Raw genomic sequence first — 13,169 nt, 5'->3', positions numbered from 1 at the left:
ACACACACACACACACACGGAGGCTAAGAATCAACAACCTCATCATGCAATAGTATACACAGCTAAGGTTCCAGAATATGGTTTGGGGATCCCATTGTGTTTGGTCAGGGTAACATGTAATTTGATAAGGATATTTTTTTCTATATAAGGTAACATATGTTTTGTTTTTCTTCAAAAGAAACTATAAACAAAGTTTACATAGATGTGCTACTAAAGGGTGGAGGACTTTACTCTCATTTGAAATTACTTGAGCATTTTTGGCAATTCCTGGTTAGATTTTACTTTGATGTGGACATAACCCTGATGATTATTTTTTTGTTTTTAAATATGCAAATTTGCATTTGCCCAATCTGCTATTATCAAAGCAGCAGGATCCCCTTATCTGTTGTGATGAGGACATTATCTTTGTTTTATTATGCTGAGATGGGGACAGAGAATATACTTAGAACACTATATACATAGAGTTTATATATTTTTCTCTTATGCGAAATGTAGTTTGATTTTTTTCTAATTACTGTTTTCTAACTATATCATGAATGCTACTAGGGAATATTGACTTCCACTTATATTTTTAGTATTTACTTATGGATAAGCTTTGATTTATTTATGATTGAAATTTTCACAAAGGGTGATGTAAATCTCACATGGAGTGTGTCTATTCCAGAAATGTAAATTCTCACACATATTACAATTTTCTCCTATTTTCAATAATATTGAGATTTTTGTGTAATCAAGTACCAGTGTACTCCTTTGAGAGATTTTGAAAAAGCCATTGATGCTTATGTATGCAGCCTCTTTGGACTTGTGTCTGATGCCATAAAGTGCTAATTTGAAATCCTAGCTACCTTGTTCTCATGACAAAGGCTATATGCTGTGAACTGTTAAATAACCCCTAATATTTATGCCATGCTTGGTTAAACAGGAAATGGGCTATTTCACTATAAATAATGCACAAGTCCATTTTAATAACCCACCATGGTGCCACCTTAGAAATTGCTTTGCATTTATTGATCGCTAAGAGTGAAACTGAAATATTTGAAAACATTACATGGCCTTATATCACTAGCTACAGATAAGGAAAAAAGCAATCAATATATTTCTGCCCCTAAACTCCACATTTCCACTCTACCCAATTCTCTAAAGTAAATCACTTCGGCAACTTAGATAAGCAGAATATTTGATATAGAAGGCAACTCGTAAAAGAGATTAACATTTGTTAACTAGGTTGTTAATGAAAACATAAATTCATGTGTATGACCAGAGATCCATAGAGTCTAAGACAGGCCGGCTCAACAGTGACAGTCCCAATTGATTTGAGAGGCAGAGAAAGCAAGTGTTAGTGTGACAAACTAGATGTAATGATTGCTATTTGTCTAAAAAAAAAAAAAATGTTCAAAGTTAAATAGGTAAAGGGACTAGATGTGAATTTGAATTTTAAGCACTTGGCCATTTAAAGAGATTTATTTACATCTCTTAAAACTGTCCATATTATTTTTTAAGACATATTGTACATTTGTACATATTATATTTAATACACGTATATAAAATATTGGGGAATCCTTACTTGTCATCTAAATAAAATGAACAAACAACTATTAACAAGACATCTGATATATGTGCACTCTCATGTGGAAATACTTTGTAAAATGTAGTGCTGGGCACACTTCCTGGTAGTTTTTCTGGTTAAGTTTAAAGGAAGTTTACTTTGAAACTAATTCAAACTCATGATTTAATTTCTGTGTTACTCAATAGGTACGTTTTGTTTCTTGAATCATATTTACTGATATGTGCAGGATTACTCAACTCTGGATGTTCAAAACTACTGGTAATTTATATTAAATATGAAAAGTTCTTTCTGAATATATAGGACATCTCACTTTCCTATGAACACATATTCTCTAATATATAAAGAGTCTAGCATCTCTTATCTGAGGTTGTCGAATCTCTTTCTCCACCTCTCTCTCTCTCTCTCTCTCTCTCTCTCTCTCTTTCCCTCTCTTCCCCCACACACCATACACACACACACACACACACACACACACAGGCACACTTACACCCCCCACAAACAAGCCTTTAAGCCTATGATCTTTTTATATCATGAACATCAAGTGGCTAAAGCATTTTTTTACTTTATTTTTCTTATCAATTTCAGTAGCTGATTTAATGAATAAATAAAACAATAAATAACAATTTAAATAAAAGAGAAACAAGGTATGTGTTTAATTCCCAGAGCATGAAAGAGTTGCTGAATTACCAAATATTACCTATAACAAAGTACATGAGTAAATTCTCTTCCCAAGTAAAGGATTCAGTGAGAGGCTCAAGAAAAAAAGATGATTCAGATGATTAATTTTTATTCACTTTGCAATTTTTTACTGCTTTAATTTGTTTCCTTGTAGGAAATAAATGTAACTCTATAAGTTTATTACTCCACATTAATTTCACTGTGATAGTCCCTCAAGGGAGAAAATACATAGAAATAAAAATATTTAAATGCAGCACTTAACATTAAGCGCTCTGTTATTTAAGCACTCTTAATTCAATGCTGTAGCATGATTTATATATCACATTCAGGAGATCTATAAAAGACAAAGAAGAAACCCCATTAATATATCTAAACAATGCAGCTTATCTAGTTAGAGTGAGTCCAGGGGAAGAGACATATGCTGATGAGAACACCCCAAAGGAATGCTAGCTCCGATTCCTCCTTTCACAAATACAGAGTACCCTGTTTTGAGTGTGATGTGAAGGAGGCCATCTTTACCTTGTTCTCTTCCTACATTTCTGGAAAAGACTCACAAACTTATCATCACCATAAACTTTGGTCAGTTCACCATTTGCTCTCTAAACTCAGGAGGAAGAGGAGACGGGGAATTCTCAGGAATGGAGAAATGCAAGCATGTTCAATTTTTAAATAGAGGTAGTGTTAACTTTGGTTTTTATTCCAAGTATTCAAAAGCAAAGATTAGGGTAAAAGGTGAAGAATAATATTTACATGAAGGCACAGAAGATATTTCTAAGGTAAATTGTCAGCATATTGTTTTATAACAAAGTGAAATGTGTTCCCTGGCTCACTCTGTTTGGCACAGTCCTGTGCACAATTATAAGGACACAGACGCATGCTTTCTTAGCTCTCATCTCCACTGAACTTCCTCTCTGTAGCCTACCACAGCCCACAGCCTAGCAGCCTCTGTGGAGAGCCCTGTCCACAAGCACCTCAAAATAAAGACTATCCCTCCGGCCCTTGTTATATTATCATCTGATTCAATAGGACTTAAGTGGTACCCTTTATTCTTTAGTCTTGTCTAAATTTTCAGTCAAATTACACATTGTAATTGTGTCATTTACACAATTAGTCTTCTAACTCTATGTAGAAATTATGCCAGCAGCACTCTTGTATTTTAAGAATGATCATTCTAAGAGTTTTGTATGAAAATCACTCTCAGACACACTAACTTAATCTGTACTTTTATGCTGATGTATACATGTATCTACTTCAGAAGAGATGGCTTGTCCAGATAACAATGCCACCATCCAAACAAAACCCGGAGTTTGTCATTATGAATGCTGTCACATTCAAGAGTTTGCTTAAAAGTACAGCTAATTTTAAATGCAATCACTTGTAGGTTGTCTTACCTTATTTTTGCTGAAGCTAATTCAATGAAATACTAAAACTATGAAAAATTTCTCTTTTCCAAAAGTTTATGACATTCAAGTTTCAGAACGATAAACTTTCTTTGCTATTAAAAATAGACAGTTGCTATTAGTGCACTTTCAATGCACAGCTCTGTACTCCAGTGTATGTACAATTACAGTAAGACTCTGCAAGGACCGACTGGAGTCTGGAAAATGAGGACTAGAAGCTGTGGCTGTGAGCTAGAAGCAGGGATGGTTAGAAATTTTGCACAGGTGGCTGATGATGGATGGAGGTGGAAATATTTCAGGGTTAGCATTTCAAGTTAGCATTCGGGGATGGTGGGGGGAACAGACACTCTACCTGTGTAGCCCAGCGAATTGTCATCATTATCAGAGGTGGGGGCTGGCGTCCCGTTGTCGTTCCCCCTCTCTAGGTCCTCAGGGTCTGTCGGAAACAACACCAGAGCTGCTGATGGGGTCACAGAAGTAACAGTGGTTGCCATTTCGATCACAGCATGTCCAGACACAAGTAAATCCACATGTGACAGAAACACACACAAGGACAACACACAGCACACGTCTTCCTTGCCCTTCCTGCAGCACACTGAGCCCCGTGTACGTCTCAATACCATGCTTACAGTTTCTTCTTTTTCCCCTTAATTTCCCTAATTCTCTGCACTGCCTCCACCTTTGCTGCACTTCAAAGCTGGCGAAGGGCTCCGACTGCCCTCTGTGAGGCCGCCAGCGTGACTGAGGGAGCATATGGAGGAGGGAGAGGGCAGGGTGGCTGGATGCTAGCATTGCTAATTTTCTACCTTATTGTTAATCAAAGCTATTGACTGTGATCACTCCCCATCATCGCTTCATCTCCTGGCAATTACAGACTCCAGGGACTGTACTTCAGATGAGAGCAGGAGAGAGCGGGTAAGGGTCTTGTGGAGGCATAAGGAGACCGGGAGAAAAAAAAACCGCTCCACTCTTCCTCTGGGAGGGGGGGTGTCGGGGCGGGGGGACAGTAAAGAAAGCCAAGCACATCTTATGTCTTTGGAAGACAACGACTTCTCCTAGAATAGAACTGAGAAAAATTGAATGAGTGTCTGGGTAAAACAGCACCTGACTTGGAATATTTTTTTTTCTTTGAATACTTAAATGCATTCCAGATTGCTTAATAGTTTTATTGCAACCGATGCTAATATAAGTATTACCATCTATGTATTCTTAATTTTCTCAAGGAGGTATGCTTTTTAATGGTTTTGGAATTGCACTTTTTTTTTCTATGCAGAATTTTAGAGATGGGGCTGAACACAACGCTCAGGTCTGGTACTGGGGGCAGATCAGTCTGTGAGTGACAGGAGTCTAGGGATGTTGCTGTGTCCTTATCTGTTAGTATTTCTTCTAGGCTCCGCCCCACAGTTACCTGGCAACAGCCAGGTATGCCTGGCTTACTATAAAAGGGGCTATTCGCCCACTCCTCTCCCTCTTACTCTCTCATACTCTTACTCTCTGCCCCTTTCTCCCTGATCCCCCTCTCTCTCCTTTCTCTTGATTTGTTCCTGGCCAGCCTCTTCTCTCCTCTCCTCTCCTCTCCTCTCCTCTCCTCTCCTCTCCTCTCCTCTCCTCTCCTCTCCTTTCCTCTCCTCTCCTCTTCTCTCTCTCTTCCTCTCCTCCCTCTCTCCCCTCTTTTCTCTCTCTCTTTCTCTACTCCCTTCCTAATTTCATGTACCCTGTCTGAAATAAACTCTATTCCATCCTATATCCTATGGCTGGTATCTCAGGGGAAAGGGATGACTCAACATGGACTGGCTGAGGTACCATACCGTGCCTCTACCAAAACATATCCTGGCCTCTTCTCTTTTTTTATACAACATGATAATATCTATATGTGCTAGGTAACTTTGACCATCACCTATTGTGTCGCTGCTGGTAAGTAGGCCGAGAAACAATACAGACTATAGCTTCTGAGTCAAATAGTGTGGAACCATAGGCCTTTCAAATTACTAGTTACCTTAAATACCATCTGCGGAGGATTCTACTCTCTCGCATGAGGAAGAACAGCTGTGAGCTTAGGAAAGAAAGTGAGTCACCAATGAGGCAGTAACCACCCACAGGTAACGATCTTCTAGAAACATCACAAGCATCGTGAATTTTGCGTCTCTGCTTGTTTTTCGTTAGGGCAACAAATTTTGTCTCAGGCAGAGCTATTCAGGAGTGACTTCCCAATTTTTAACAAGAAATAAGAAGTCCATCCCAAGCTCACAAGCATCTACCTATTATTCCCACTCATTTTCTTGCTCTCTGTGCTCCCTACCACATGTGTCAAAGCATGAAACTGTTGTGGTTAAAGGGAAGAGAAGGGTTTGGATCTGTGCAGACAAACACAAAGGGGGTGGTGCATGCTCACTCTATTTATTCTTCTCTCTCTAGGGATGTCTTTGTCATGTTTAGTCTCAAAAGTGACTTTGGAAATGGTCAGGCAGTGCATATGAGCTCTTTAGCCTTGCAGCTTGTTAACATGCTAAATGCATGGAGTGCTTAGGTCAGAGTTGTGTGTTCCATCCATTAGACAGGCTGAGAAGTAGGTCTCATTGGGTAATCTGGGGACAGCATTAGGTACTACACTGCTGGACCACAAACTAAGTAACCTCGCTTAAGGGGTTTAAATAGAGGCTGACACACAGAGATCAACAACAAAAATGCTGTTCATGTGTATTAAAAGGCTTTTAAGGAAGGGTGCAATCCTGTTTTTTTCAAATATTATTTTAAAAAAGCACAGTGTGTGCAGAGTTATTTTAGTTTTATGGATTAATTAGTTTTGGTAGCAAGCACAGTCAAGCAAACCATTACACTTTCTTAACAAGGGATAGTTAACTTAAGGTTGTTGCACTATTTCTAATCAGTTTGTTTTAAACAGGATAGCATTCTTCCAAACCTATGGCTGAATTAAGTGACCTTGTTTAGGTAGTATCAGAAAACTGTGGTATAGGTTTCTATGTTTTTGTTAATACTAATGACTTCCTGAAAATGTAAATTATTTTCTTAAGATCCATGGAAATGAGGAAAGTGAGTCCATTATCATTGAAATGAGTTGCCTAAATCTACTTAAAGGGGAAAATGAAGCCTTCGTCTAACTCAACTTATCCTTGGTGCTTTGTAAACTTTCCTCCTAGTTTCTACCCACCATGCTGGAGCCACCTTTTAGGCTTAGAAAAGATTAGGCTGTGTATTAATCAATCAATTTTACCATATCTACAAAGCCCATCCTGCCTAGCTAGTACTGCCTTTAATTAAAGACATGCTGGGCTGAAAGGAAATCCAGGGTGCCATTTTTACTAACTTCACTAATTTTTCTTCCTTCTCCTCCTTCTTGTCAAAAGATAAGGATAATATGAAATACCCCGTTGATTCACTCTGTGTGAGCTGAAAGCTGAATGCTGGGTCAAAAGATAGGTACTTAATTTTTTTCTGTGTGTGCCTGTTGTTATTAAGTAGTATTGATTACTGAGCCACAGGCTAGAAGATAAAGAGGTGAGAGGTTATTTTGTGTTAGCATATTTGTAGAAGAATTCTGTATATTCTGAGTTCAGGGTCCTATAGGCCTGAGTTCTAGGGAGTGCAGGTACTGTTTGTTAAATTAAGCCTACACGTCTTCAATAAATGCATTGGTACTGGGAGCTTTAGCTTTCATGGGAATGTTATTAAGATGAAAATGTAAACTCTCCAGGTCAGGTGCTTCATTTTTCATTTTTACACAGAATTGAAGGTAATAGATGAATCAATAAAGGCAAATACTAATTAAGTGATGAGTTCTAAGTAAAATACAACTGGAAAATGCCAAAAAAGAAAAATATTTCTCTACTAGTATCATGTATTGAAGGGAAAGTACTATAAATGCACTCAGAAGGTTTTGTATCCTCTCTTTCTCTCTCTCTTTCTCTCTCTCTGTCTTTTGTAAGAGATATTAGATATAAAGTAACAAGGCAAATAGATCTTCATGACCAACTCAAGGGAGACATACTCCTCCAGAGAAGTTAGTTCCTATCAGGTATTCACTATCTTCCAAAGCAACCAGTTTCATTGTTATGAAATCTTGTTCTTCACTTGTTTGTTAGAACAAATCTTCTGTTTGGATTCTCTGTCCATCAGCTTCAGTTCTAATCTAATCTAATGCTCCAACCACAGCTTCATCATAGTCCACAGCAACTCAACCTTAAGTCTACAACAAGCAATATCAAACTTTCCATTAGTAACAGGACTCTAATCCACTGTCCCTTCAATGTAGCCTTTTCCTAGTACCCCTGACTGTATTACCTATTTTACAAAAATGTGAACAATATTTTAATTACTTTATAATTCAGTAAATGCTGTTATCTGGGGAACAAACAATTCTAGACTTAATAAATACCAGCTTCAGTATTTATAAAAAATGACTTGCTTGACTTTATCTTCTACATGCATAGCATTCTTGAACCAATAATATATAAAAATTATATATAACATTTTTTATATATTTTATTTATAAAACTATAAATTGAATAAACACTAGAAATCATTCCTTTCTAGTAAACTTTGTATTTAATTACAACTCATTCAACATTTTGATTGATGGAAACATTTTTTATATGTAACTTATTACATGTTGCAAAAATGTAAAATGCTTCTACATTTTACAATTGCTTGATAGGGCAAATTAATATGTTTATATTGAAAACAGATCCAATCTGCCCTCAATGATTGTCAACAGCACTTGTCTTGTTGATAACACTCACTGCATTGCACAGTAGGGCTGCTGAATGTATTATTCTTGTGTAACTGGAACTTCATATCATTTCACCAGCAATACATAGCCCTAAATTTTTTGGGTGGAGTTTTACAGAATTGTATATTTCCAAGTACGAAAGTATCACCCCAGAAATCACTTGTTAGCCATAAGGAGACAGTCTCCACTATAGCTCAACAATCAAACCCAGTCTCCCTACCCACAGTAGGTGTCTCACAATGAGATGACAATTATCTTCTTCATCACCGTTTTACTTCTAGATATGCCATGTTTGACTTTTATGCAACCAAACTTAAGATCTGGCATCAAATGGACAGAGAAAAATATCTACTATTATTAGACTATGCAGGTAGACTAATTAAATGGTGAGGCAGCATCCTGGTGTCACTGACTTTAAACAGTGGAGAAAAATACTGTATGAGGAGCTAGAGAAAGATCGTGGCACACGTTAGCAATTGATCTACTATGGAAACATCAGATATGAAAGTAGGGTAGGGTGATCATGTCTTCTAAGCAAGTCTGGAATGTGCTGTACTGGCTCTTCTCCCTCTTACTCTCACATGTAGGTGGCTCTTTTCATAGGACAAAAGCATATGAGTCCTGGTCCACCATTTATATTTCTCTAAGTTGTTCACTATGCCTTGGAAACAGTGATACAGCATAGAAGTGTAGATGCCCAAGAGGAAAAAAAAAACTATGATATTATGATATTCAAGTTTGGAGCTTCAAAGGCAGGCTTAGTAGGTCATACATTTGCTTAGATGCAGAGATGGACAGAACTCTGAGTTTGAGTCAAACCTGGTCCTACACAGAAAGTTTCAGGACAGCCAGGGCTGCATAGTGAGAAGCTGTCTCAATAAACAAACAAACAAATAATAAGCAAGCAAGCAACCAACCAAATTAATTTGGAGTTTCATTTGTTTATATAAACAATTTTGGTAACTTTGAAATTCATCATACATGAGAATTTTTGCTCTTAGCATGTCCTTGTATAACCCTGTTCTGTTCAGTCTGGTTCGCTTCACAGAATTTAAACATAAAAGTCTCCCCTTTGGTCTACTGTTCAGTGTTAACCTCATTTCTTTATAGATTTGAATCATCACTGCAGCACACTCTGGCATTAATTGACATTTTTGAAGATGACCATTAATAAAAGATTAGGGGGAAGCAAATGAATACAAACTACTATCAATATGAGAATTGTGTTCTACAAATTGGATCAATTCTCATCGATTCTTTCCTACTAATCAAGAGGAATGCAGGGAATGGGTCCTTTAAATGAAGTACTGAGAACATTTAATTAGAAATCTAGGCAATGAATTACAAAATTAAGTACAAAATTGTAAAGATTTAATCTATATCAGAATTCTACAGGATCAAATCGAAATTAAATTTTGACTTCTGCCTGTGTCATTTCTGGACAAAATGATTAGAAGTTGCTTTTATGTAGCACCCACCTCAAAAATTCAGGGAATGAAATAACTTTTTATTTTTTATATTAATTTATTTTTATTGGTATTTCATTTATTTATCTTTCAAATATTATCCCCCTTCTGGGCTTCCCCTCCACAAACTCCCTATTCCACCCCCTCTGCCCCTGCCTCTATGAGGGTGCTTCCCCACCCACCCACCTCACTAGCACTAGCACTCCTCTTTGCTGGGTCCTTGAACCTCTAAATAACTTTTCAAATGCACATTGCAACCAAAATGCAGACCCTTGCTTTAGAACACCAGACATGATACATGTCATGATAAAATTGTGCTAACACATGTTTTTCCTGTCTTTTGTGACATATATACATATATGTGCATGTCTGTGTGCAGGCGATCACACCTACATGTGAAAGTCAGAAGAGGATGTGGGACTCACACTCTGTCAATCTTCTCCTTGCCCCCTTCAGGCAGAGTCTCACCAATTTGGCCAAATAGAAAGTCTCGCTGGCCAATGAACTCCAGGAGTGCTGGGGTTACTGTCACACTCAGTAATACCTGGGGTTTTAGACCTTATACCTAGGTCTAAACATGTGCACTTTCCCAAATCATTATTTCCCTATCCACCGACTACATTTTTATAAACTATTTTTTCAAAGCAGCAGCAACATGGTCACCGTCAACGAATACAATCATCTTTATGTTTATTACAATCAGAAAATCAAGGAACTTCCTTACATTCATTCTAAATTTAGAAGAACAATGGTTATAAGAATGATTTGTGGACAATAATTAAGAGAACCTTGGTTTAGTAAAATGAACCACAATGTTAAATGAAGAAAAAAAACAGGAAAAACTGCACTGACAGTCATCACAAAAATTATTCATATAATTTAAAGTTTATTTAACATGGCAGTGTCCATTTATCTCTCCATGTACTTTCATAGTCTGTCAAGAACATGAAAGTGCCGATTATCACTGCGTTCTTATATTTGAGAGGCAGACACTAAAGAGCACAAAGGGTCTGGTCCCTGGTCTTTTGCAACTGGCAAACTGTAGGCTGGGAATTTGATTCATGGTGACTTCGGACTCCAAGACACTGCTCTTTGAGCTATGTTTCCCAGCCTTTTAACTCATTTGCTAGGAACTAGACAGAATTTCAATACCGCATACAAAAATGGGACACCAGATTTGTTGCTTTTCCCCAAACAGTGAACAATTAGGTCAGGTAATTACACAAATCTTTTCTTTAGCCTCCTTGAGCACACCACCAGGCTTCTTCCCCATCTTTATTGACAGAGTAAAATATTTAATAAGCCAGTCAATTGATTTTAAGCAAGAAATATGCACAACTGTTAGTAAAATACAAAGTTCATACAATACTTCTAGGTATATTGGTTTGGGAGTTAAACTATTAAGCAAAATTAAGATATATTCAGATTCTTTCCAACAGTTACTTTAAAAAATATTCTTTAATGACAGACATATTTTTGACATGAGCTTATGGGCTATTAAGACATGTACATGTACCATTTCCCATACCATGCTCTAGTGTTAGGCTTAAGGGCAAGTGGACATTGATAGAATATTATTGTATGGTTGCAGGAAACATTGGGGGACATTTTTGCTGTAGTCAGGAGTTCAAGGTAGAGGTAACTTTTCTCAATGAATGGATGTGTATTTTGGAACATTTTTATTTACCCCTCTACAGTACTGTGAACACTGTAAATCTAAGTTATAATTGCATATATTATGTTACTGTTTCTGATAGAATGTGATCTTTCTCCTCAAATTATATATATGTATAAAATTAATACAAATCTAATAATAATGTTAAATAATTTATATATTTAATTATATATAATTATATCTATATGATTTTTATATATCTATATGATTTTTATATATCTTAGATATATACATTTCTAATATATATTTCTTATAAATATATTCTAAGAAATAGCTTTTTGTTTACATTTCGTAAGCATTTTACTTTTATTTTCCTAGTAGTCTATTTCTTGGAGATATGATTGATACAATATATATCAAAGAAAATGCAATGACTAGCAATAAACTCAAAATTGAAAGAAGGCGTTATGTCAATAAACCATGAAGGGGTTTTAAATATCTTCAGCTTAGGTGACTAAACTGTATTTTTGTTCTGAAAACTCCTTTTGATTTAACTGGTCTCCAGGGTAGATGTATAGATTAAATATAGATATCCTCTGATTTGAATGAGTGTGTTTATTTCTCGAGGCTTCTCTTGAAACAGAAGTGAAGAGAATTAGTACTTGGTTTGTTGATGGTAAATTCCAGGTTTGAATATTCAAAGAGTACCAGAGTTCTGAAAAATATGTTAGGGTGCACAAAACTCTAAAACATCATTTTGCTTACATGAGTTAGAGGCACATCGGGTTCCATCAGGCCAATGTAACATTAAGTAGCAGACGTCTTAACACATATTTAGGTACAACAAGAATAAGAGATGGAAGTCTAACAATCCTGCTAGCAGAAAGCATTGCAGTGAAGTGTTAGGAAAGCAAATGCATTAATGGATACGGCTGACTGTGACAGAGTACCAAAAAGAAGCTGGGAAGAAGCTTTAAACTCATTTAAATGCCACTTAACTCAACAAAACACGACAGAGTGCTTTCAGTATGGGAATTGTTCGATTGATGGAGAAATGCTTATAATTTATAACCATTTGTTTCCAGATCGCTTCTCACAGAAACACTGGCAGAGCCCAGCTCTTAAAGTAATTGGGGAAAATTATTCTTCAACATGACAACGTGCTTCTTTTCTTTGATGTCTGCATGTTTGGTGTAAGAATGTCACAAGGCTTTTCAGGGAACCTTCGAGTGATAACTACTAACTTGTATAATTAGAAACTGAGCCGATTGTCCAGTTGAATCCTGTATTTATGCACAATCCTCAGATCAAATCCTTAGTAACATGGCATGTGACAGATATCTTACTGGGGTGGAATCTAATCTTCTGAGATTGGCTGTCTTGAACTTTTTATGTGAGAGTTAATTTCCGGTTCGTTTTACTTCGTATCTCTGGCCAACTCCGTCTGTTGGCTTTTTTTTTTTTTTTTTTTTTTTTTTGTTATTCTCTCCACCCCTTTTGCCCTGGTACTCAAAGGCTTTTCTTTATTGAGCTTAGCATCTGCTACCCTTCCATTCCCTTCCAGTCAAAGCATAAGGTAACTTCAACATGGGGTAATTAAATAGTGCTTGAACTCAGTTAACAGGTGGTGTCCCAGCTGCCATCAAAGCACACTCAAATACATTCAAGTGGAGAGAAGAACACAATAGTAATAACT

General features: G+C 36.8%; 1 protein-coding gene across 6 annotated transcripts in view; it reads right to left on the bottom strand.

The window, feature by feature from the left end:
* The window catches only part of Robo1 (roundabout guidance receptor 1), a 1,018,630-nt gene that overhangs the window by 470,438 nt on the left and 535,023 nt on the right, over window positions 1-13,169 (bottom strand). For 4 of the 6 annotated variants that reach the window (XM_031364239.1, XM_031364236.1, XM_031364243.1 and 1 more), the window contains exon 3: window positions 3,998-4,105. In XM_031364239.1, the coding sequence (XP_031220099.1) occupies window positions 3,998-4,105 (108 nt within the window). The remainder of the gene's footprint in view (window positions 1-3,997; window positions 4,106-13,169) is intronic. The other 2 variants (XM_031364238.1, XM_031364240.1) reach the window with 1 other exon arrangement.

This window comes from Mastomys coucha, unplaced genomic scaffold, assembly GCF_008632895.1.
Source record: "Mastomys coucha isolate ucsf_1 unplaced genomic scaffold, UCSF_Mcou_1 pScaffold12, whole genome shotgun sequence".
Classification (NCBI taxonomy): Eukaryota; Metazoa; Chordata; class Mammalia; order Rodentia; family Muridae; genus Mastomys; species Mastomys coucha.
Note: the sequence above shows the minus strand (reverse complement) of the source record. Positions and strands in the feature narration are given on the sequence as shown.